Raw genomic sequence first — 26,286 nt, forward strand, 5'->3', positions numbered from 1 at the left:
GAGCAGCTTGCAAAACACTGGGTCAGCAAGCGGGACAGCAGTGGGAGTGTAACGGTGCTGGGTTTTGGCCTCATCAGCCCGAGGCTGGCAGACCTGGGGAGAGAGGACAATTCAGAGGAAGGAACTATGGAGATGAGCACGGACAGATGCCATTCTTAGCAACCAGTCCACTGCCAGGGCAGCACCACAAGCCAGAACAGGGGTTGTCATGTGACAAACTCAAGCGCAGAGCTTCTGGGAAGAGAATGTGCGCTACCTGCTGCTGAGGAGGAAGCCGATGCCAATGCTCCTGCAAGTGGGCATAAGCAATCTTAACTAGACGTCATCCTAAACAACTGTGCATCTCGACAGGCAGAGCCGCTGCTTTTGTTGGTTTGGTTGGTTGGTTTGGTTTGGTTTTCTAGAGAGGGTCTCTCTGAATAGTCCAGGCTGTCCTGGAGCTCACTCTGTAGACCCGGCTGGCCTTGAACTCACAGAGATCCGCCTGCCTCTGCCTCCTGAGTGCTGATGCTAATTAAAGGTGTGCACCACCACCAGCTGAGCTGCTTCCTTCTTTAGGACCACATTTTATGTGTAAACTACATGTGCTGTAATTCACATGCTGGCACTCACTCAAGAGGGCAATACAAATGTCAGATTCTGCTAACAAGCCTAGGAAAATAATTTGTTCTTGGCATAGAAAACAGCCCCGCTGAAGTCTTCCAAAACCAGATTCACACCAAATAAGCACAGACATACATTTTTGGAACAACAATGCAGGGGTTTACCAACTATGTATGAGATAGTTTCATAATGAAACCAATTCTTTAACTAGAGGCCATGAGTGCTAACATTAAGTTCCTCTAACAAATTTCAGAACATCCCTAGCTAATCAGAGATGCAAATTAAAACTACACTGGGATTCCATCTCAACTCGGCCAGAATGGCTGTCACTAGGAAAACAAGTGACAACGGACGCAAGCTAGCAGGGGTTTACATGGAAGGGAGGACTGACAAAGTGCAGTGGGAATGTAGACTAGCCTGGTCACTAAGGAGTCAGTATGGGTGTGAGGGGGCTCATCGAAAAACAAAAATCAGGGCCCAGGAGATGGCTCAGCAAGGAAAAGTGCTTGCCACACAAGCCTGAAGAATATCTAAAATCAAGCCCCAGGACCCCACGTGAGAAGCCAGAGTCGGTGGTATGCATCTGCAACCCCAGCCACCTCTAAAGCAGGATGGAGGCAGAGACAAGAGAATCTTCAGGAACTAATATGCAGCAGGGCAAGCAAAGGACCCTGCGTCAAAAACAAAGTAGCAGCAAAGAGCCAACTCGGGAAAAGGTGTCCTCTGACCTAAACACATGTGCTATGGCATTTACACACACACACACACAATCTTTTTTAAAAATCCTAAAATTAGATCTACCATAGGCCCCAACTATTCGCCACTCTTCAGCTATACTCAGTTGACTGCAAGTCAACGTACAACACAAATACTCGCGCACCACCACTCATTGCAGCACCACTGAAAACAGCTAAGTTGCATATCCTTGTCCACCACAGCTCAAGTCACAATAGCTAAGAAGTAAAATCAACCAGCTTGCCCATCAACTAATGAGTAGATAAAAAAAATGTGGTACAAAAAAAAAAAAATGTGGTACATACACACAACTGACTATTACTCAGCTGTAAAAATAAATGAAATTTGAAGGCAAATGGATAGAGTTGAAAGCATTCTATTGAGGTCACTCTGCCCCAGAAAGACTGTTGTATGTGCTCTCTCATATGTGGGTCATACTTGAATCATTTGCTTTGCTATGTTTAATCTGGGGTACATGAGGAAGCCAGGAAAACTAGAAATGGGGTGCTGGGGAAACAGTGAAATAGAGTAAGATGAAAGTAGAGAAGAGACTAGTGGGGCAGAGGGGCTCAAACACGGAAGCAGGCAGGGACCAGGAAGTGAGGTATTGGCAGGTGGCTTAACAAACATGAAGAGTATGTTTTAAAAGCTACATAGAAACCTATGATTTTCCAACACAAGGAAGAACTCAATTAGAGGAGATGCTAGAACATAGGAGATAGGAAAAGTGTATGTGTGTGGGGGGGTGTGTACCCGGGGTTAAAGGCTTAAGTAGAGACAGGCAGCTTGGGGAGAGCAGAGGACAGGGGGAAAACTAAACTAAGGCTATGCAAAGACGCCATATGGAAATCCACTAAGTGGATTAAATATGCACAATATAGGTATATTTTCTTTTAAAGGGGAGTTTGAATAGAAATACCCTGCATGAGTGGACAATTCTGCTCCCAGAAGATATAGGGTATTAAATAAGAATCCTGATGCCAGGCACTAGGTACCCAACTCTGAGCTGTTCCTCGGGGAGTCCAGAGGTACCCAGAACAAGTGGACACTGCCACTGAAGATAGCATTCACCGTGGGGGCAGGACATGGAGAAATCAACCTGAGCCCAAGTGGGAATCTCTCCCTGCTGGCTAACTAACTTTCACGGTGTTGCAGCGTGTTGTGCAGGGGGAGAAAAGACATCAACAGTTGCACCCAGCCCAGGACTCTGCACACTACAATACTGACCTTCCAGGCCAGAGGTGCTGTGGTGCGATAGTGGCATATGGCAGTTACGGGCACAACAAATTGCCTTCTGACTGGCTGTGCGGTCTGCTCCACAAGAAGGCTTTTGTGTCTGGTCCTGTCAACTTGGTCAAATGTCCAAGACTAGGGAAGTCATAATCCCTGGGGGAACCTCCTGTTGTTATGATAAATGGCCATGCTGTTAATGTCCTTTATACCCATAGATTTGTACTGCTCTCACCTTTGGTCAGAGGATCTTCTCTTTACGGTGAGTACTGGCTAATCCAGAGACTCGTTTCTGGTCAAGACTCTGAGTATATGAATGCTCAGCTCTGTCAGGATCATCCGTATCGACCTCTCACCATCCAAGGCTCGGGGAACTTTGTGGGAGGAGGGCGAGGTAACAGCCAGTGGATGGGGTAAGCATTACAAAATGCTTCTGCATGTGACAGAACCACTGTCCTCAGGAACTCATAATGGCTATGGTTACCTGCACAAGGTCAAGCCAGTAAAATCCCAGCACTGACTGGGGTTTGGACCTCTGTTGGAGGAGCAACAGCTAACAGCTGCTGAGGGAGAGAAGGAGTCACTCCCCTTTGGGGACACGGCTGCTAGTAGGCTGCTTGGGTGCCCGGTGGATGGCCACACACCCATGCGCTTATGGGCAGCACTAGTTGGACTCAAAAAAAAAAAAAGAGACGAGGATGCAAAGTTGGGAGGGAACTGGGTTGGGGAACACTAGGAGAGATGGAAGGAGGTCGTGGTACCTGAGTATGGTCAATATACACCTTATCAATGTACGTGAACCTTCAAGGGGTTAAAAAACATTATTTTAGAAAGTTAAAATACATAAGCTATAGAACCAGTCTAGAAGTAATGGGTAGAGAAAATGTGGCATAGACTAGCGATGCAAACTTACAAACTTTGTTCATAAAGAATAAAGTTGCATTGATCACAGGAAGATGGATGCAGCTGGAGAGAATGATATTAAAGCAAATTCAGTCAGAAAGGCAAACATCACATCTTTCATCTGTGGTTTCTAGACTTTTATGAGTACATGAATCCATGTATGAATATGAAGGTAGAACTGAAACTTCAGGAGCACAAAGGGCACTAACAAATAGAGAAGTGACAGAAGGTAAGACGGTATGAGGGAAATATGTCTGAAATGCGTTGCATTCTGTATGAAAGGGTTCTGTGTAGGCCAGTACACTATAAGATAGTGTTTCTACTTCATCTCTAGATACCCACAATATTGTAAGTAGGTTAACTATAGTGCTTACCAAGAAATCTACTCTGTAAGTACACTGTGACTATTCCCCTTCAAAATGTCTACATTCCGAGTCAAGCCGGCAGATTATTTTAAATAGCCTGTTTTACCCCCTCAACAGGAGGGGGATGTATTGATGAGAAAGGGGAGAGGTTTGCTGATGTTACACGTTTACCTGGCATTGGCAGCTTTCAGGTCACAGAAGTGAGTGAGCAAAGCCTTTACAACGTCATTACAGACAACTTTAACCACATCCACGTGACTCAGCCTGTGGCGAATCTGCTTGGCAATTTCCCAGAAGTCATCCAAGAGCAGATGGTAGAGCTGTCCTTCATCTCTGCTGAGGTTCCCGTACCAGGAGAGAATATAGTCTCTGTAACTGTAGTCGAACACTGTGAGGAATAAAGCGGAGCTGAGTCAAAGTTGCAAACATCCAGGCGGCTCATTGCTTAAAATATAATGAGAGTAGAAAATACAACAAGGGAAAGGAAATCTTCTCAGTTAAAAGATCCTCATCTAACTGGGATGCCTGGGTCTTGTACAGTCTAATTTTAAATAGTTTGTTTACCTTGATGCCCACCTTCTTAAATACATATAGTACAGCAAATCTTCTCAATCGTCGCTTGGGCCGTGAGTAAATGGGTAAAGTTAATAATATATTTCATTTCATATAATGTAATTATATATCAAGTATCAGCATTTAAAATTAAATGTTTTCATTAATTTTTCAAGCCAAGCTTTGAAATCTGGCGCATGCTTTATAGTTACAGCAATCACAAATGAACTGTTGAAGTTTTTAGTGCTCAGTAGCTGCCTTGTAGGTCTCGTGGTTGCCCATGGCAGACATCACAGCTCTACTTAATATGGAAAGACTGTAATTGTTAGTGTGATTGTTCAAGAAAGAAGGACTCCTGAACAATAAACTGACATCTGGCATAGACAGTGACACCTCCCAAGTGCCACAGGGGGAAAAAAAATTAGCCACACAACCCTGCTCCAGCTCAAGGACACCAAGGTTACTGATTATTTCTGAAATCATTTAATTCTCAAAGCTTTTTCTTTCTCAAACACTACTCATAGCCTGGTAGGATGGTGAACACCTTTAATCCCAGCACTTGGGAAACAGAACCAGGCACATTTATGAGAACTGGAGGACAATTTGGTCTACATTGCAAGTTCCAGGCCAGTTAGGGATATAGAGTGAGACCTTTTCTCAACATACAGACAGACACACACTGAGAGACAGACAGACACACAAACAGAAACCCACATACAGAACATCAAGATTTTTGTTGACATTCATATATGCCCAAGTTTAAGCAAAATCTCAAGGTGATGCCAATGGCTTCAATCACGCCTTCTAGCTGAGAACAATTATCTTCCAAAGGCAGGAAGAAAAAAAAGATGCTACAGCAATCTTTAACCATTCACTAAACATTATTTTATAGACTCTGATATGTAAGGTGGCATTGACAGCCACATGAGTAACAACCAAGCGATGGAGAAAAGCCATCAAACAAATGAGCTCTTCAGATTCTTAGTCATTTTTATGTTACCATCCAGATATTTGATCAGATGACTGTTAAGTTTCCTAAGTTTTGCAGAGTAGCTGTACCTCATCTTGAACTGGGCGGGTTCCGTAGATGTAAGATGAAAACCGGAACAAGACAGCTCTATAATGTCATTCATTTGTGACAAACAAACAGAACATGGATCCTATGTGGCAACTGAGCATGTTATCAAGAAACTGAGGTTAAAGGAGTGAAATGACTTGCAGGCAGCGATGCCACACTTCCTGTCCTACTCTGCACACTGGAGTCCCCCATATGCCACACTTCCTGTCCTACTCTGCACACTGGAGTCCCCCATATGCCACACTTCCTGTCCTACTCTGCACACTGGAGTCCCCCATATGCCACACTTCCTGTCCTACTCTGCACACTGGAGTCCCCCATATGCCACACTTCCTGTCCTACTCTGCACACTGGAGTCCCCCATATGCCACACTTCCTGTCCTACTCTGCACACTGGAGTCCCCCATATGCCACACTTCCTGTCCTACTCTGCACACTGGAGTCCCCCATATGCCACACTTCCTGTCCTACTCTGCACACTGGAGTCCCCATGTGCCACACTTCCTGTCCTACTCTGCACACTGCAGTCCCCCATATGCATAAGCAGAAGAAGGAAAGCGTTAAGAGTAACAGGCAAGAGAACACAGAAACGGTGTCCTTGTCCGCAGCTCATCTGGCGTCTTTAAATGACATCCATAAGGAGCAATAGGTCACAGACACCACTTTGTAAAATGCTCTGGAAAGCACAACAAGAGGGCAGCACGAGCATCCTAGAAAAGAAGTTCTGCTCGATTCAATATGAAGAGGACCTCAATAAAAGCAGCACAACTTTCCAATATGCAGTCACAGCAGATGGTGGCCTTTGCACCATCTAATGGACAAGGATGACAAAAACTTAAATGGCCTCCAGAGGGCCTTGTCTGCAAGGCCAAGTAATTAGGGCAGGATGAGAGTCCCTTGCCAAAATCACTGCTTGATTGGTCCCTTGATCTTTTTATTAAACTAAGTTTTCATACCACAGAAATTTAAACTAATAAAGCATATGCAAAATATGAGAGGTAAGTCAAATTATAAGAGATTTAATAACTTTATAGTAAGATCTACTCGGTGTGCTGCTCTAGTCACTGCTGGGTTGCTGTAAAGAGACACTATGAGGAAGGCAACTCTTATAAAACGCTTAATCGGGGGCTGGCTTACAGTTTTAGAGGTTCAGCCCATTATCATCATGGTGAGGAGCATGGCAGTATGCTCAGCACTGGAGCAGTAGTGGGGAGCTACATCCTGATCCTCAGGCCAAGAGAGAGACTCTGAGCTTGGCATGGGCTTTTGGATCCTCAAAGCGCACACCCAGGGACACACTTCCTCAAACAAGGCCATGCCTCCTAATCCTTTCAAATAGTGCCATTTCCTGGTGACCAAGCAATTAAATCTATGAAACTAGAGGGCCCGTTCTTATTCAAACCACCTCATGTGCCAAAATGTTTAACATGGAAGGTGTATCATCTTTGTAGTGTCCTACTACATTTCCTGACGACACTGCATATGCTATTTAATACAACCCTGAAATACTCCTATGGTAATACAATTTGGTTAGGAATTTATAAAAATCAATTTGGTAGGAATGTATACTCAGCCACAAACTTTTTTTTTTTTTACCATAGATAGATCTTCCATTAATAACTAATCAATATCTTTCTTAAGCATCATAGCTGCATGTATAACTTGAATATATAAGGCAAAAAAAGAGCCATATTTCTAAATATATATTACATAGCAATACAGACTCACACAAACACAAAAATGAACAAAACGTTGTGTTATGTGTACATATATGTTTGTGTGGTATGTGTGTGTGGAGGGCAGAGGGCAATGTCAACTGCCTTCCTTTCTTGTTCTCCACTTTATTCTTTAAGGCGGGGTACCTTACGGAACCTGGAGCTTACTGATTCAGCTAGACTGCCTGGCCAGTGAGCTGTAGGGACCCACCTGTCCCTGCTACATTGGGATTAGAGATGCATGCCATTGGCTTTTATGGGGATGCTAGGTCCTGGGTCCTCAGGCCTGCATGGTGAGCACTTTACCAACTGAGCGGTCTCTCAGCCCACCAAACAACATATTTTTAAAGGTAACTCAAAAGTGAATCAATTGCAGAATATGAATTCCCTCTTGTAGCGCAGGCCTCAACTCCAATCAGAGAGCAGTTGGTTGCCTCAGTAACAATGGGGCCTCTATTGCAACAGCAGTACATCCTGCCAGCAGGCTGGTCAACCAGTTAACGTGTAACGTACGTAGTATAATTCTTGTTGTTCTAACACCTCACTACACTGTCTTGCACAACTTTTTATTCTTATAACTCAGTATGTACATACTTTAGATAATTCCTCGTCTACACTGAGCTACAGCACAAACACTGTTTAGCAACAAATGTGTTTATATGCTTACCACACATATATTTGTAATTTACTGTACTGTTCGATGGCATCATTTTAAGTTATATATACCAAGGGCAATAAAGTAAATATATAAAGACAAAATAGCACAACATTATCTAGTTAAAACTAACTTTAGGAGGAAATTTTTAAGTATTTTGTAAGTGGTTCACATCAACTAAATGTATACTGTAGCTCTAATAAACACGCTGCCACTTAAGCTTTTTTTTGATTATCAACATTAAGTCTGTTACCACTTGCTGTAGTTTAATTTAATATACTGGTACTACGGTTTAGAAATATAAAATCTCTCCAAAGATATAAACCACATTTACAATGGATGTTTCTAAATGCTTGTATAATCTCTTAGCTTTCTCAATACACATTCCTAGATTTGCCATAAATGTAAGTGGCCACATTTTTTAAAAAGTAATTCCAGTTTTGGCCTGTTTGTTACTGCTGTTATCAACAGCTGCCAAAGGTGTAACCTGCATTCCTCAATCTATTGTTAGAGCAGCCACCAGCTCTCATTTTGGGTAGAGAATATGATGTTCAACTTCCTGACAATGATCTTATGTTTTCAAAATATTAGATCAGAACAAAGGACTCTTGAGCCTTAAGAAGTTGGCTAACAATGCCATCTAACAGATAACAGAAGCCAAGTTGCAACAGAGAAAATTACAAAAAAGTCAACCTCAATGTAGCATAGAGAACACTACCAGTAGAGAAGAGGCTGGATTTAGTTAGTGTACACTGTACACATAAACGAAAACATCACACCAAATCTCCTTAATACATACAGGTGACACATAAATTTAAAAAAGTTTTAAAAAGAAAGAAAGCCATCAGATGTGCTTTTAAAAAATACCAAATAATACTTAACCAATGCTCTTGCCCAAAAGCTTTGTGTGACACTTCCCTTTCAAGAAAAATGACTGCACAGGAATTAACTTAAGGGCAACGTGTTATTTGCTTCTGTCAAGTAGGCCTCAAGTTTCCCTAAGCCCATCCCACACAAATAAATCTGAAACAAACTGGCCCACCCAAGAGAAAAAGGTCATCATCAAAGAAACGCAAAGAAACATTTAAGGCTTCCAAAATTAAAAAGGCACCATATTTTAACATTAACAACTACTCTAAACAGAAGCAGCTCAAGTTTCCTCAAATGATGAACAAATAAAATGTGGCAAATAAAGACAGTGAGATATTAATTAGCTTTTAAAAGGAAACAGTGTATACAATTAAAGATTTGTAATGTTTTGTTTTTGTTAGGGTTTTTTTGTTTTTTGTTTTTGTTTTTTGTTTTTGTTTGTTTGCTTGCTTTTGGTTTTTCGAGACAAGGTTTCTCTGTGTAGCCTTGGCTGTCCTGGACTAACTTTGTAGACCAGGCTGGCCTCGAATTTACAACAATATGCCTGCCTCTGCCTCCTGAGTGCTGGGATTAAAGGCGTGCGCCACCACTGCCCAGCTGCTTTGTAATGTTTTTAATGCTGTATTTACTTTATTTTCCATGCAGGAGTGTTTGTTTGCACGTGTGCACCATGTGCGTGTGTGGTACCCTCAGAGGCCAGAGAGAATATAAGATCTCCTGTAACTAGTCACATAGATGGCTGTGAGCCATTGTTTATGTGCTGGAAACCAAACCCAGGACCTCTGCAAGAGCACTGAGCCACCTCTCCAGCAACTGAGGGATGATTGAGTCCCTACCAGAAGCAAACAATAATCTGGAGCACACTCGGGTGTGTGTGTGTGTGTGTGTGTGTGTGTGTGTGTGTGTGTGTGTGTATGTGTGTGTGTGTGTGTGTGTGTGTGTGTGTGTGTGTCTTAAGGCAGTGAAGAAAAGCCAGCAGTTCAGGAGCTAGAAGTGTGTGTGTGTGTGTGTGTGTGTGTGTGTGTGTGTGTGTGTCTTAAGGCAGTGAAGAAAAGCCAGCAGTTCAGGAACTAGAAAGCCAGCTCAGTGTTTTAAGAATCTGCCCTCCTGCAAGGAGGCCAGGTTCAGCTCCAGCACCCACAACAAGTACCACATCACAGTCGTAACTCCAGTCCCAAGAGTCTGAATGCCCTCTTCTATTCTCTGCGGGCACCAGACACACATGGTGAGAGCATGCATACATGCAGGCCTGCACACACAAGCACATAAAATAAACATAAATATTTTTCAACTGGTTGGTGCAGGGCCATCAAGGTGGTTCAGTGATTAAAAGTATTCCCTGTTCAAGTCAGACAACCTGAATTCAACCTCCTGGGGCCATGATAGAAGAAAATGATTGACTCCCAATGTTGTCCTCTGACCCCCACATGCATGGCGTGGCACTTGTGCAGCTGCCCTTACACACAGCACAGGCATGCACAGAAGTAAAATTAAAATTCTGTTTAAAGTTGTTTAGTTTTGTTGAGCCCTGTGAGTTTAAGGCCAGCCTGTTCTACAAAGTGAGTCCAGGATGGCCAAGATAACATAGAAAAACCCTGTCTCGAAAAACCAAAAAAAAAAAAAAAAAAGAAGAAGAAGAAAAGAAAAAGAAAAAATTAGTAGAAACATTACTAATATTAAATGACAGTCTACCAAGTTCTAAAATTCAAACTTTCAAGCTATTTCCCTGCGTCTATAATACTTGTCTTCAACTTTAAACATGGTGATTTTTGTGAACTATGCCGAGTGAAAGTACTTATTTGTGTATTAATTATTCGATGATCTCTTAGCTATCTACCTAACACCATGTAGTTGGGTGGAAAACTCACACTTTTTCCTTGAATGATAGTATAACTCACTGTTTAGAAATCTGATTTTAATAATCCTTTAAAACCTTAATTTGATCTTCAAAATATACTGCATCCTTAAATATTAATATTTAGATGCTCACTCCAGGACCGTATGTCCAGGAATGTAACCCCAGTTCCTCCACCCTCTCCATGCAGACCTCATTTGCATACTCTCCGCTGGTTTTTTGAGGCTATCACTTAATCTGCTTAAACAGATTTGTCCATGAGTGGACCATCCGCTAACCTCTAACATACATCCTCCAGGTAGTGTCTAGAAAGAAAATATTTCCTGAAGCCTATTCTGGAGAATAGGGAGCAGATCTGCTCCCTATTGTTGGTGCACCTCTTCTGGGCTGGTCAGCTTCATGGAATCTGGAAATTTCTACTCTATAAATGCTTAAACCACTTCCATTTGTCCAAAACACAGACGCACCCAATCTTCAAACAGAAGCTCATGAAAAATCCTCACTGCCCTAGGAAGGACAGATAAACCAGAGATCACAAACTCCCTTTGAGAACAGTGTTGCTTTACGTAGTAATTCCGTGAGTGCGGTCCATCCTCACCGTCTTTCAGAGCTCGATCCATGTTGTGAGAAATGACCACTTTCCTGCCCTGAGCTGACTCCTGTGGATTTCCACATACAGAGCTCTGCAATGAGAAGACAGAAAGCACAGCGATCACTGAAGGAATAAACTATACACAAAGATAAAACCAAGAAGAAGATTAGGGGATTATAATCTTCCTCTGGAAAAGCTAACAGATGCTCAAGGTTAATTAGGAAATGTCTAGGAAGAGCTGAATTACTATTATAATATTTATTAGGAGTACCAGGAAAATACAAAACAAAAAATTAAATCAATGAGGGAAAATATACCACTGTTTGTCTCCATTAGGGTTTCTACTGTTGTGATAAACACCCTGACCACAATCAGCTTGGGGAGGAAAGAGTTATTCCAGCTCACATCTCTCAGGTCATTCATCATCACTGAGGAAGTCAGAGCACCAGCTCAAGGCAGGAACCTGGACACAGGAACTAATGCAGAGGCCATGGAGGAGCACTGCTTACCGCCTTGCTCCTCACCCCGCTTTCTTACACAAGTCAGACCACCTGCCCAGGGTGGCACCACCCGCAGTGGGCGGGGCCCTCCCACATCAATCACCAATGAAGAAGATGTTCTACAGACTTTCCTAACAGGTAATCTGATGGCGGCATTTTCTAAATACAGGCTCCCTCCTCCCAGCTGACCCTATCCTGTGTCAAGCTGACATAAAAACTAGCCAGAAACGATTCCATAAATGATACTAGGGTAGTTTTATATTCATAGGTGGGGGAGGTGACAGTCATACTTTATTTATAACTGATTAGGGAGCTAAACATTTCCTTAAACTAAAATAGCTAATTTAGAAAATTTGGAATCAGATGTTCATAATCATGAGATAGCAAAGGCCTCTCTACAGTAAGGCACAAACTCCAAAAATTATACGGGACAACAAAAACAAAACAAAATATGACTTTAAAATTAAAAATTATTGTTTAACAAAAGATGAAATGAACAAAACATAGGCAATAGTCTAGGAGAATATCTCAACACATGTAACAAAAAACTACCTATTTATACATGTGTATTCAGACCCCATACTCCAAACACCATACTATATGGCCCTTTCATGAGGAAAATGGACCCTGACTGCCAAGTTCAGAAATACTCCTGTTGGCCACTATACAATGAAATGTTTGTTTTCTTATGTTATTGGAAGGGTGTCTATTTCTCCATGCTCTGAGGAAGGAAACTGCACGACCAATATTAAATTTTTAAGTGAACTGTCTTTCAGCAATTCCACCCCTAAGGAGGTCTAATAGCTGACATGGCTGAAACACGCATCCAACAAACACAGCTGCAGGTAATCACAAGCCTGAACGAGGAGTGGGAAATGCCTGGGACTAACTATGTCCCCTGCTGTCTTTGGGTAGAGAGCCAAGAGTGTCATCCTGTTCATCCTCTAAGGAAAGCAAAGGGCACAGCCTTAAGATTTCTTGCTACCTAATACACATATTTGAAAGCAATCTCATATTAATAACAATAAGAAGTATATGTGCATGTGTGTATTATACCATGAAAGGACTTTATGCTACAAAGTCAAGACACAGCATTTAGTATTTTCTCAAGGCATTAGAAATTTTATGCTCACGTAGAGGCAAACCAGTTGATATATGAAAGACAAAAATGCACTCTCAACCATTTAAAACTGCTTTCTAGGCTCTTAGTAACTACTATATTTCAAGGTCAGACTTAAATCTAATTTTCAGTTTTTTAAAAAAAATTTTCAGTTACAGGTACATCATTTTTGGTGACCCACAGTGGTCATGTGACAGAACCAAAGCCAAGGACTGGAGAGCTGGCTCATGAGTTAAAGTACAGGCTGCTCTGGCAGGGGACAGAGGTTGCATCCCAGCACCCACATGGAAGCCCATCACTGACCATAAGTTCAGTCTCAGGGATGCAACACCCTCTTGTGTCCTTGGAGAGGACTAGGCATAGATATGGTGCATAGAAATACATGTAGGCAAAACATTCATATACACAAAATAATGTTTTTTTAAAACAGTTAAAAAAAATTTAAATCCAAGCACTTAATTGAGAAAGCTCCCGAGGTCCTAGCACCTCCAACAGTGCCCACTATTTCTCTCCCCCAACCCTTGAACATAGTTTGTATTTTAAGAACCAATTCTGGAAAATCTCAACTGAATGCTTGACTTTGTTTTTTTTTCATCTGAGCACTGTTGGTCACCAAACCTACTGAACCTGTACTTGGGAAACCAAGGGCTGGTGGAGAAAGGGAGTGGGCTGAAGATATGACACGGTCCCCAACCTGTGCATGGCACTGCTGGGAGGGGTAACACCTTCAGTGGATATGACAGAACCAAGCGGGAGGAAGTTAGGTAAAGTCTTTTTATTTTTATCTCCCTCATTACGGACTGCTATCTTTTTTTGGTTTGCATTACTGAGTCCATGTCTGGGGGTTTGCTGTCATATGGGGAAAGCCTGTTTGCTTTTGAGACAGGGTCTCACTGTGCATCCCAGGCTGGCCTCAGCCTCGAAATCCTCCTGCTTCATTCCCTCTTTCCATTTATAGATTTGAAAAGCAGGAACTCCACCGGCTGGCCAACCCAAAGACTTGTTTCTGAAGACGACTGTCCCTGTCTAACTTCTGTCCTGTTGGCACACACCTGCACCCCACCCTCCACAGTCACTTCCCTGCAAGGCTGGTTTGGAGAAAGATAAAAGGCAGGCATGTATTCCTTCTGTCACAAAGGATTCTTGTAAAACCAACACTATATAGTCTGGATATAGTGTCCATAAGGAATCTGATCACTCCACTTCCATGTTGGTATTTTAGTACACATCACAATGTTCATTCATGGAGGTTTTTGGTGGGACAGACCACTATTATATGCATATTGGATTTTTTTTATTTAATGAAAAGAAATGAAACCTATCTTCATATTAAGATTTAGAACTGTTTCAAACTAACCAAGGTCATTTTTAATTACACACAGACCTCTCTAGAGGAAAAAAATTAGAGATCTCAACATATAATTGCATGTTTTAAAATGTTTCCCAAAGTCAGACCAAAACCTGAAAGCTTTTCTCTAATTTCTACAACCAGATCTTCAGAATCAGGAACAGTCAACATAGCAGTAAATGCTCCATTGAATACATAACAGTTTTCAGTCCACAGCCATGACACATACATACTGTCTGTGGGACAAAGCCAAAGATACCCTCTCAAGAGAAAACACCCAGAGAACCCTTGCAGGAAAACTTGGGCATTCTGACCCACTAGTCACTAGACACCCAGGAGCTGTCGGGACTCTGGCCTACACAAATTGGTTAAGATGGCAATGCTGTCTGGGTGGTTTCCAAGCCAATCATGACATAATTTTTCTCATGGCTATCACCTGCTCTATGCTAGTAAACAAATGTTTCTCCTCTTTATTGTGTACAAATATTTTCAAGTGTTTTTCAGTGTATTCCAGCTTCTGTTAAAAAGAAAAAATATAGCCGGGCGGTGGTGGCACACGCCTTTAATCCCAGCACTGTGAGGCAGAGGCAGGCGGATCGCTGTGAGTTCGAGGCCAGCCAGGTCTAATAAACAATAACAACAACAACAACAACAACAATAATAATAGAAGAAGAAGGAATAATAATAATAATAATAATAATAATAATAATAATAATAATAATAATAATAATAATAAAAGAAGAAGAAGGAAAAAATATCCAGGGATGGAGACACACAACTATAATCCCAGTATGAGGGAGCAAAGTGATGGGACTCCGATAGTCATCCTTGGCTGCGTTGCTAGGCTAAAGTTAGCCTGAGCTGCTTAAGCCACAGACAGAAGATAAGAGAAAGGAAGGGAGGGGAAGGGAGAGAAAGGAAGAGAAGGTTACACCACCTTCAGGGGTGATGTGTATATTTTCTGTGAGGCTGGTAATCTATCTTACAAAAGCCAATGTAAGCCTGCAGTCACCATTACTACCCACACGAGTGTCACAAGGCTGTCTGTCCAAGGATTCTGAGCATCTGATCGTCTGCTGGGATCCCACAGCTTTCTCACTTTTCTCAAACCCTGGTCTCTTTCAAAACAATGACATTCTCCTATTCTCCTTTGGCCCCAAGAATAATGTATTCAAAACCAAAGAGATGAAGAAGCCATGTATATCTTTCCTCGGCAAGAAAGAAAGGACTAGGACACTTGAGAGGCCACCTCATTAGATGAAGACTGGCAAAGATAGGAAGATATGCAAGGACACACTTTCCCCTGTGCACAAGTGAGCAGCCAGGACAGAGAGCTGGTGCAGCAAAGCAGGGCTGGAGACCACGGTTGACGGGCTTGGCTCTGCTCTCACTCACTAACGCCATCTCTGGACCCACACACTTCCTGTTAGGCTCTTTTTAAGGGTCTTATTGTGTTCCTTAGGTTTGTTTATAACTGATATTGGAGTTCCAAAAGCAGGAAAGCACAGCAATGGCCAGGAAAGCACTAGAAATAGCAAAAGTGGTCATGACTGCCATTGTGCTAGGTGTACTGACTTTTTTTTTTTTGCCTCAACAACAAATGGAAATCAATAAATTTTAGGTATCTCCATCTAATTCAATGTTACTACAAACACTATTGACTTACCCTGCGCCAAACTGTGAGCCAGGTCCAGCCCACTGACATCGTGTCTACAACTGTAGACTCACACAAAGTTCTTGGCAGAATGCCTCACATGAAACAGCACAGTCCCGCTATGATCACTCATACAACACAGAATGTTACCAATTTTCAAGAAAACTGGTTGGAGGTAGGCATGGTGACACACACTTTTTATCCGACTTAATGGAGGCGGAGGCAGATGAATCTCTCTGTGAGTTTGAGACCAGCCTGGTCTTCATGTCAAGTTCAGGGTTGGCCAGAGAAACCTATCTCAAGAAAAGGGGGTGAGGGGAGGAGAAGGAAGGAAGGAAGGAAGCTAGCTGCTTGGGTTGCTAGAAGATTCAAAAGGACCACAAATGTAGAAATGAGAGCAACAACACAACAGCAGAAAGCTGGACAACCAGAATGAGGCAATGGACGTATCACTCTTAAGCTGTTCTCTGCCTTTGTGGCTACACATGACAGAGAAGAAAGAACACGTTTCCTGAAGCTGCACTTGAGTTTCTGTTCCTTTACCCTTCCTGTTGCTGAAGCCTGCAAGTCACATCTGCCTTAGCGAGGGCCAGTTTGGCTAAAACTGGACTCGGCTTTGCTATGCTTCGTTGTGAGCTTGCTTTCCTTGGCATAAAAGAGAGCTGTCAAAACATAAGCTAAGTGATTACCCTCTGGGGAATTTCATTTTGATAGAAAGTAGTGGTGTTTGAAAAATCTCCTCCCTCTTTTATGGAGTCTTAAGTTTGTGATTTGTTTGTTTTCTGACACAGGGTCTCATCATGTAGCCCTAGCAGCCTTGAACTCACAGAGATCCACCTGCCTCTAAATTTGGTCTTTTTTTTTTAACTGATGACGTAAGGGCATAGAAGACATAGACATGCACATACAATGAATAATGTCTAAATCAGATCAGCCATCTCATTGATTGTCATCATGTCACTGGGATGGAAACATTTTTAAAAGTCTTGGTGTATAGCCCAAATGGACGGACCTAGAAATCCAGACTGTGCTCCTCAGCCTCCCAGGTGCTGGGATTACAGACTTGCCCCAAACTGTCTGTCACTCAGAGTCCGGTGAGGACCCTGGGGTCCGAGTCTGGTGGGCTGGTCCGGGTGTTGCTTACTTCCTGGGAGAGGGGGTGGAAAACAGGTGGACCTTGAAATCAAAGGTCCCAAGGTCCCGTTTCTTGCTCAGGGGCAGCTTAGAGCACTAGCTTAGAGCCTAGGCCGGTCACCTGGGTGTTAGAGGTTACTGGTCTCACCAGGGGAGATAGAAAATGAAGTTTCCATGGAGTGTTACAGTTTAGCTCTTTTAGAATGAAAGTGCTGGTATCAGAAGGCAGTGGAGACTCAGGGACTCCACAAGCCCATGCTGATACCCAAAGTGTTACAGCCCTTTCTTAAGCTGCTACGCTAAGCACAGCATAAACCTACTGGCAGGCAGGTCTGGTAAGATTCAGGCCTGGCGGTGCTTTACCAGGGATCAGCACCAAGCTAGCAGTGGTGGCACGGCTGCCAAGGCAGCTCTGGCATCATTGCTTTGACTGGTAGTCAAAACCTGGGCATCCAGTGGCGATTCTTCCCCAAAATAAATGGAGTCTCAGATGGTCATGGCAGAGAAATGGTGAGCACTCACAAGAGAGTGAGCACACCAGCCCGCCTTTATTTATAAATCTTGGGCAGTGGGGAGGGGTTTGAGAGAACGTGTCTCATTCGCTGGGGCTAGGGGTGCCAGGATCCTTCATCTACTATAGCGGTACAGTACCTCATTTACATATAGTAGCACTCAGTCCTATCACAAGAAGGAAAACACAGTACTTAATTATCCCGTGGGTGGGGGAAGAACTTCTAGGTACAATTAAAGGTCATTTGCTGGAGGCTAGGATCTCATTAGCATAGGGTAAGGTTTTCTCTGAGGGCTTCTGACCAGATCTGGGGTTACCAGATCAGGTAGAGTGAGAACCCCACTGAGAAAGGGGAGTCCACTGTCATAGACCAAGAACAAATGACTATCTATCCGGAGATGTCAGACTTCAACCTATCCAGCAGTCTCACACTTGTCCAGCTGACGAAAGCTTTGAAAACCCTTCATTTTCCCCCCAGAGAACCACCATTCAATACCCAGCATTCGTGTCAGGTGACTTGAAACTAACTGTTACACTGGCTCCAAGAAATCTGAAACCTTACCCAATACCTAAGTGCGAGCACACACACACTCACACTCAAAATAAACGTTATTTTAAAAATCCTTTTTTTTTTCTTCCCTAAACTGAGTACAAGGGTATTAGCTTGTAGTCCTGGCTACTTGTTTGTTTAAGACCAGAATGTGAGGCCAATCGATGCAATACAGACCCATCAGAAAAGGAAAGGAAAGGAAAGGAAAGGAAAGGAAAGGAAAGGAAAGGAAAAAAAATCCTTTCTTTTGGTACATTATTGTCATATACACAGTCACTATGTTATGGCAGAATAACAACATGCCATATTCCCCCTCTTAAACAAGATTTGTATCTTAATTACAAGAGAATTTATTTTTGAAATAAAATCTACAAATCTCTCGTAATGATTTTTTCTAGATTTCAAAGAGGCTATAATTTTTCAAATGTTATTTTCAGCTACATAAATTATAGAGACATCGTTCAATACATTATGGATGTAAAGAAGTGAGCTGAACCTATTCCTTCATCCAGAAGGGTCTTGGCCTATTTCCTTGGAGTCAGTGTGTCCAACCTTTCATGACTATAACTATGGGCAAGTTATCTTTCTGTACCTCAGTCTCCTCATCTGTAAGACAGATAACAATAGTACCTAACTAACCATTAGAGTCAACATGAGCATTAACAGAAAGAACACACATGAACTACAATAGCAACTAGAAGGCATGTGAAGTATAAAACACTACTGGCACTTTTTCTGCGTACATGCTTTGTGTCAGCATCAAGAGTCCTCGGTTGCTCTTACCTTACTGTTTGGGACCAGGTCTAGCTTATGGAACCCAGAACTAGCTTATTCGGCTAGATAAGCCAGCAGGCATTGGCAATCCTATCTCTACCCTCCTCACCACAGGAGTTCCAGGTAGGCACTACCACACCTCACTTTTTACATGGGTCCTAGGGCTCAGAACTCAGGTCACTAAGTGTTTGCATGTAAAATACCCATTGAACCACCCTGCCACCCACACTTGCATATTTTTACAAGAAATTGCAATCAATTCTGCATTTGGCTTTTTAGACTCAATATTGAATGAAAAGTGTTGCTTTCATAATGAAAAACTTGGAATATAATGTTTGAATGACTTACATCATAATTTATTTGCTTACTCAACACTTATTTTGCTTCCATCTTTTTTCATATTCTAAATGAAAAATATTTCCATTTTTGTACTGTTAAGCATGACGAGAAATGCTCTAAAAGATACTAAAAGTGCTTCTGAAATACATGGTGGATTTATACCCTAACTTTATTTAATGGGCTTAATGCCTAAAGGATTTTCCTATGGGGTAGGGAGATTGCTCAGTCGGTACAAGAATTTTCTGCACAAATGTGAGGACCTGAGTTAGAATCTCTGAAGTCCATAGAACAGCCAGCCTCGGAGCGTGCACACCTGTAACCCAGCACACCTGCAGGAGGAGGAGAGGACATACAAGAGACTCCCCAGGGCTTGCAGACCAGCCGGCCTGGCATACACAGTGGGAAAACACAGACCTGCTCTCAAATGGGTGAGGGTGAGGACAGACACAGAGGTTGCTCTCTGACCTCCACAAATACACTGCGGCAGACATCCCTCCTCCCTCCCTCCTCTTCCTCACCTCTCTTGCATGAACACACACACACACACACACACACACACACACACACACACACACAAATAATAAAAATTAAAGAGTTGCTTCAAGAGGTCTTCCACTAGCTAAGAGGAAACTGAAACGCAATCAAGGTGGGGTTTGGAGGAGGAGAACTGATGTTTTCCAGCTAAGCACAAACTATGTGAGCAACTGGAAATATCCTCTCGGTATCTACAACCTAATGCACGTGCCATCAAAGCAGAGCTGCTCTTTGCAGATATTTCTAGACCTGTACATCCCTTTTATGCTTTCCTGGTTACTAATCTAAGGAAAAAAAAAATAGTAAACCACAAAGGCATCATCTCTTTAAACTATTCATACAGACAGATTTTTAAGATAAGCTAATAATACTTAGGAATGTTTTTCAATGTATTTGAAAGAATCAGACTAACATGGGAGAAGTGTAGTAAAAAAAAAAAAAAAATGGTTTCTTTTTTAAAAACACACAAATGTTAGAGGAATGTGTTTTTGTTTCATTCCCAGGTGTGGGATATGGGACTGCTTCAGATTGCCCACAGCGGCTGACTGTGATTTGTCTTGTGCTCTGGCAGAGGCATGATTCTGCCAGCTGAGGATGGTTTACATTTGGAATTCTGCAGAGCTCTTCAGAGGGTATATAATGCCAGAGCCCTGAGAAGAGAGCGGTTGCTGCTTCCCCTGATGTTGCTGCTGCTTGCCCTTTGGTCCTGATGATGCTGCTGTTTGCTGTTTGCAGATATCCTGAAGGTGAAGATCAAATTTATCTCAAGGGATTCAATACCCCTAATCAGCAGGAAGTAGTCTAATGATACTGATGCCTCCTTTCCCCTGACCCTTCTCTCTCTCCCACCTTGTGTTGGGGGTTGGAAGGGATAGGGGTGTTGTAGGGAGGGAGAAAAAAGAACCCAATAAAGTAATCAAAAGTATGGTTACAGAGGAGTGTGTTTTCTTTCTTACATACTAATCTAAAGAGGGTGTTTAAAAACACACACACACTCTGCTTGATTAAGACAAATTTAAGTCCATTATTTGGAAATGAAAATTATAACATGCGCTTGAAAACACGTAGAGAAATAGTAATGAGAGATGAATAGAAATTGAAGGGTATAAATGGATAGGGGAGCTGGAGGGAGGGAAAAGTCAAAAAGCAAACTAGCTTACAAAAAAGTAACTAAAAATCTCTGACATGAACTTTTTGCATTCCTGAAAGGGTTGGTGTGATAAAAATGCTGTTCGATTTTGTTACCTGCTTCCATCGTGTGCATTCATCTCATTTGAGTTTATTTGGCCCGTCTTGGGTTTGCATAACACGAATCGCATTTCCATCCATTTACTCAAGCACCCAACAGTCGCTGAGGACTCAATCGGTGTGCTTGGCACCTAGCCAGACACTGGACAGACAACAGCAGAGAAATTGAATTTGCTGTGTGGTGGGACTTGATCTGCTCTTCATGAATACTCATAACGAAGCAGCTAATACCCCGCTGTACATCGGGAGTGTGCTTAAGAATCCCGGATTCCTCGTGCCCTGGAAACCTTCACACTCGCCACTCGCTGCCCCTCCTGTTAGTTGTGGAAGGAAGCCACTCAAACACACAATGAATCTCCCTCCAACAGCACTTCATAAGAACTGTGAGATCCGTACGGATATGACGTAATCTCATTTCATAAGAGACAGCACTGAACTCAAATGGTAACCAGCCTGGTTACCCCTGCCTCAGAGCTTTTATGTAACTCCACAGCTAGATGAGTCACACAGAATTGCTTTTTTCCAGCTTTTGTATTCCATTTCTGTCAGAAAATACCATGATGCCATTTTATTAATTGGTTGGCTGGTTTTTAACTAAAAACTGGTGGTAAAATATTTGTACCTAGTTAGAAAAAAATCACGTTGGTAATTTGACTCAGTGAAACCTGTTGTTTCTCAGCTCCCTTGAAGCAGCGAACTGAGCTCTACAAACAGCAGCTCTGACGACATGCGCATGAGACACAAAGATGGGCGCTCAGCAGAAAACGCAAGGCCCCCCGGCTCAACTGAATCCACTCCGTCCTTTCTAGCTGGCAACACCAGCCTAAAGCTAAATCATAAGAACTGCTTCTTCCCTTTCTATCTAAAGCAAATGTGTTGGACTTCAAAGACTAAATTCTCCCCTTAGACAGGCCTTTCCATAAGAGCAACTCTGCCTCTGACTAGGTAAAGGACTTAAAAAACAAAACAAACAAACAAACAAACAAACAAACAAAACCACCTGCACTAGGCCAGGTGTGGTGCCTATAACCTTTAATCCTAGGATTTGGCAGGCAGGGGCAGGTGGGTCTCTTTGAGTTTGGGCCAATCTGGTGAGCTCTAGGACAGCCAAGGCTACATAAAGAAACTCTGGAGGGGGAGGAGCAGGAGGAGAGGGAGGGAGAGGAGGGGCAGGGAGAGGAGGGGAAGGGGAGGGGAACCCACACAGGAGGGCACAGTGTGAACATGAAATGTGCATGTGACTTTCCTTTCTCCTTGATGACACCAGGAAGCCCTACCTTCAAGTTGAAAACATGTAATTTCCAGATACATTTGGGTAAAGGTCTTTGGATACAATTTTATAAACCCCTCTGTATATTTTTTGGCCTGGAGCACACTATAGCTCAGACTGGCCTCCAATTCAAAGCAATCCTTCTGCCTCAGTGTCCCAAGCAATGAGATCGCTGGTGTGAACTACCACATCCAGCTCCTTTAAGTTTCTTAATTCAGAAAAGTGTAGACTGCATCTTTGGGATACATAATTTTAACAATAACTTTTACATAACCTCTGAAATCCCTGGACCCCACTTTGAGAAACACTGCTAAGTAGTGCAGTTAAGAATAAGAAATTTATTTCCACATAAAACAATGATTCATATAAAATGAGAGGTGAGTCCCGAAAGATTCATCTATGAAACTGAAGTGTAACTAAGTTGGCCAAATGCTTGGTGGGTGAACAAAAGCTCCTGGGAAGATGCTGCAGCTGGCTGTAAAGGGAGCCGGATCTGTCTTATCGGCAAGCGCTGATCATCAGCTAATTACCATGTCAGCATTGTGGAGAGGTGGACATGATTAGGTCCAGAGGCTAAGTTCTAACCTCTGAAACAGCCATTCCTTGCTTCCTTGATTTTGTATTGGAACTAACATCTTGTGACAATAGATTTTAAAAACCTTTAAAAAAAAAAACTTTTACAGTCTATTGACGTAGGAGAATGCTGGCTCCCCACTCCAAATGCTGAGGATGTCATCAGATAGCATCTTAGGCCGACAGTAAAGCTCTCCCCGTCTCCTTGTACCCACCTATCTGACACACTCACCAACTCATTCTAAAGTTGCCTTGATCTATGGCGTTATTTGTTCTTTTATAAAGCTATTAAAAAAAACAACAACTTCATAAAACTGCATCCACGTTGGAACATGGAATTTGGGGTAAGTTAAGTCTGTGTTCCCAGGCCATAGTCACTCAAAATGGCTCCAGAATAAACTATCCCTTATTCCCTGGAAGATGAGATGTTTTTTGCATCAACACCTAGCATGTACAACGTCCTAGTTTCTATCCCAGCACTGCACAACTACCACGTGTCAAGTGCCACGATCCTGGAGATAGAAGGATTAAAAGTCAGATTATTCTAAGTAATAAAAACATAGCCTGAACTATATGAAATTCTGTCTCAAAAAAAAATCACTCAAGGTCACGTTCCTTTGGACATTAAAATGGTAACCATGCATACTCTTCATTGTGTTCATAAAGGAGACACCATGAACTCCTTTTTCCTGCAGAATTCCCACTTAATACCATTAACAAACCATTAGTGTAAACTTTAAAGGGCAAGGGATGTCTGGGTGCTGGTGTTACATTCCTTTAATCCCAAGCACTCAGGAGACAGAGGCAGACAGAGCTCCATGAGTTTGAGGCCAGAATGGTCTACTGATTGAGTTGTGTGACAGCCAAGGCTATGCAGAAAAGAACCCTGTCTCAAAAACAAAAAAGAAACAGTAAAAGCAAGAGAAATCAGCTCAGTTAATGAGAGGTAGTTTAAATAAATAAACTGCCTACATCAAAAGCTTATAATGTTCTACACCATGTATAGAAGTTGAATCGACTGCTCATTCTTGAAGCTTTAACATGTCTAAAACACATGGCACAAACTAAGAATCCCTATACACTTAGCTCAACCACTTTAGAAATCATTATGGAAATTCCTTAAAACACTGAAAATAGACCTACCAGTATGCACTCCTGAGTATTTATCCAAAAACAATGTGGTCAGCACACAATCAGAGATCTCCACACCGTGTTTATTGTAGCATTGTCCACAATAACCAAGTCACAACACCAACCTAGGTATTGGTCAGCAGGAAATGTGGTATAAATACAATGGAATGAAATCATGTAGTTCTTGGGAAAATAGATGGAACTGGCGATCATCGTGTTAAGTTATCCAGACACCGAAAGTATTGTGATTTCTGTCACATGTGAAAATTGAAAAGCCCAGGGCCAGATGGTTTCAGTGCAGAATTCAAGGGTGAGCTAATACCGATACTCTTCAAGCTACTCCAAAAGATAGAAATGGATGGAATATTACCAAATTCATTCTATGAGGCCATAGTCACATTGATACCTAAACCTCACAAACACTCAACAAAGAAAGAGAATTTCAGACCAATTTCTCTCATGAACATCGATGCAAAAACACTAAATAAAATACTTGCAAAACGAATACAAGAACACATCAAAGATATTATTCATCATGACCAAGTAGGCTTCATTCCAGGCATGCAGGGATGGTTTAATATATGGAAATCCATCAATGTAATCCACCATATAAACAAACTGAAAATAAAAAACCACATGATCATCTCTTTAGATGCAGAGAAAGCATTTGATAAAATCCAACACCCATTCATGTTTAAAGTTTTAGAGAGATCGGGGATACGAGGCACTTTCCTCAACATAATAAAGGCTATATACAGCAAGCCAATAGCTAAAATCAAAGTAAATGGTGAGATACTCAAGGAAATTCCTCTAAAATCGGGAACAAGGCAAGGCTGCCCACTCTCTCCGTATCTCTTCAATATAGTACTCGAAGTTCTAGCCAGGGCAATAAGACAACAAAAGGAGATCCAGGGTATCCAAATGGGAAAGGAGGAAGTCAAATTATCCCTGTTTGCAGATGATATGATAGTGTACATGAGTGACCCTCAAAATTCCACCAGAGAACTCCTACAGTTGATAAACACCTTCAGCAAATTAGCTGGATAGAAAATTAAGTCAAAAAAGTCTGTAGCCTTCCTATACACAAATGACAAGCTTGCAGAGGAAGAAATTAGGAAAGCCACACCCTTCACATTAGCCACAAGCAAAATAAAATATCTAGGAGTCACTCTAACTAAGCAAGTGAAGGACTTGTTTGAAAAAAATTTCAAAACTCTGAAGAAAGAGACTGAAGATGACCTGAGAAGATGGAATGATCGGGAGAATTAACATAGTAAAAATGGCCATCCTACCAAAAGCAATCTACAGATTCAATGCAATTCCTATCAAAATACCTACACAATTTTTTAAAGACATTGAAAGTTCAATTCTGAACTTCATATAGAAAAACAAAAAACCCAGAATAGCTAAAACAATCTTGTACAATAAAAGGTGCTCCGGAGGAATCTCCATACCTGATCTCAAACTGTACTATAAAGCAATAGTAATTAAAACAGCATTGTACTGGTACAACAACAGGCTGGTTGATCAGTGGAATCGAATCGAAGACCCAGATATGAATCCACACACATATGGTCACTTGATTTTTGACAAAGAAGCCAAATCCATTCAATGGAAAAAGGATAGCATCTTCAACAAATGGTGCTGGTCTAACTGGAGGTCTATGTGTAAAAAAATGCAACTGGACCCATATTTGTCACCTTGCACAAAACTCAAATCCAAGTGGATTAAAGACCTCAACATAAAACCAGGACACTAAGTCACTTAGAAGAAAAAGTGGGGAAGAGCCTGGAACATATTGGCACAGGAGACAACTTCCTGAACAGAACACCAACAGCCCAGGCCTTAATGTCAACAATTAATAAATGGGACCTTATGAGGCTGAGAAGCTTCTGTAAGGCTGGAGACACTGTCAAGAGAACAAAGCGACAGCCTACAGACTGGGAAAAGATCTTCACCGACCGTACATCTGACAAAGGTCTAATATCCAAAATATATAAAGAACTCAAGAAGCTAAACACCACCAAACCAAATAACCCAATTGAGAAATGGGGCTTGGAACTAAACAGAATTCTCAACAGAGGAATATCAAATGCCTGAGAAACACTTAAAGAAATGCTCAACCTCCTTAGTCATCAGGGAAATGCAAATCAAAACAACTCTGAGATTCCATCTTTTTTTTTTTTTGCATTTTTTTTATTAATTTATTCTTGTTACATCTCAATGTTTATCCCATTCCTTGTATCCTCCCATTCCTCCCCCCGCCCCATTTTCCCATTATTCCCCTCCCCTATGACTGTTCCTGAGGGGGATTATGTCCCCCTATATATTCTCATAGGGTATCAAGTCTCTTCTTGGCTACTTGCTGTCCTTCCTCTGAGTGCCACCAGGTCTCCCCCTCCAGGGGACATGGTCAAATGTGAGGCACCAGAGTACGTGAGAAAGTC

At 42.1% G+C, this 26,286-nt stretch overlaps 1 protein-coding gene across 1 annotated transcript in view; it reads right to left on the reverse strand.

Moving 5' to 3' along the window:
* Positions 1-26,286, reverse strand: part of Snx25 (sorting nexin 25) — a 113,609-nt gene that overhangs the window by 70,270 nt on the left and 17,053 nt on the right. Inside the window, exons 2-3 of the mRNA XM_051169724.1 lie at positions 11,160-11,244; positions 4,008-4,224 (exon numbers count right to left, since the gene is read on the reverse strand). Coding sequence (XP_051025681.1) covers positions 4,008-4,224; positions 11,160-11,244 — 302 coding nt within the window. The remainder of the gene's footprint in view (positions 1-4,007; positions 4,225-11,159; positions 11,245-26,286) is intronic.

Source organism: Acomys russatus, chromosome 27, assembly GCF_903995435.1.
Source record: "Acomys russatus chromosome 27, mAcoRus1.1, whole genome shotgun sequence".
NCBI classification, from domain to species: Eukaryota; Metazoa; Chordata; class Mammalia; order Rodentia; family Muridae; genus Acomys; species Acomys russatus.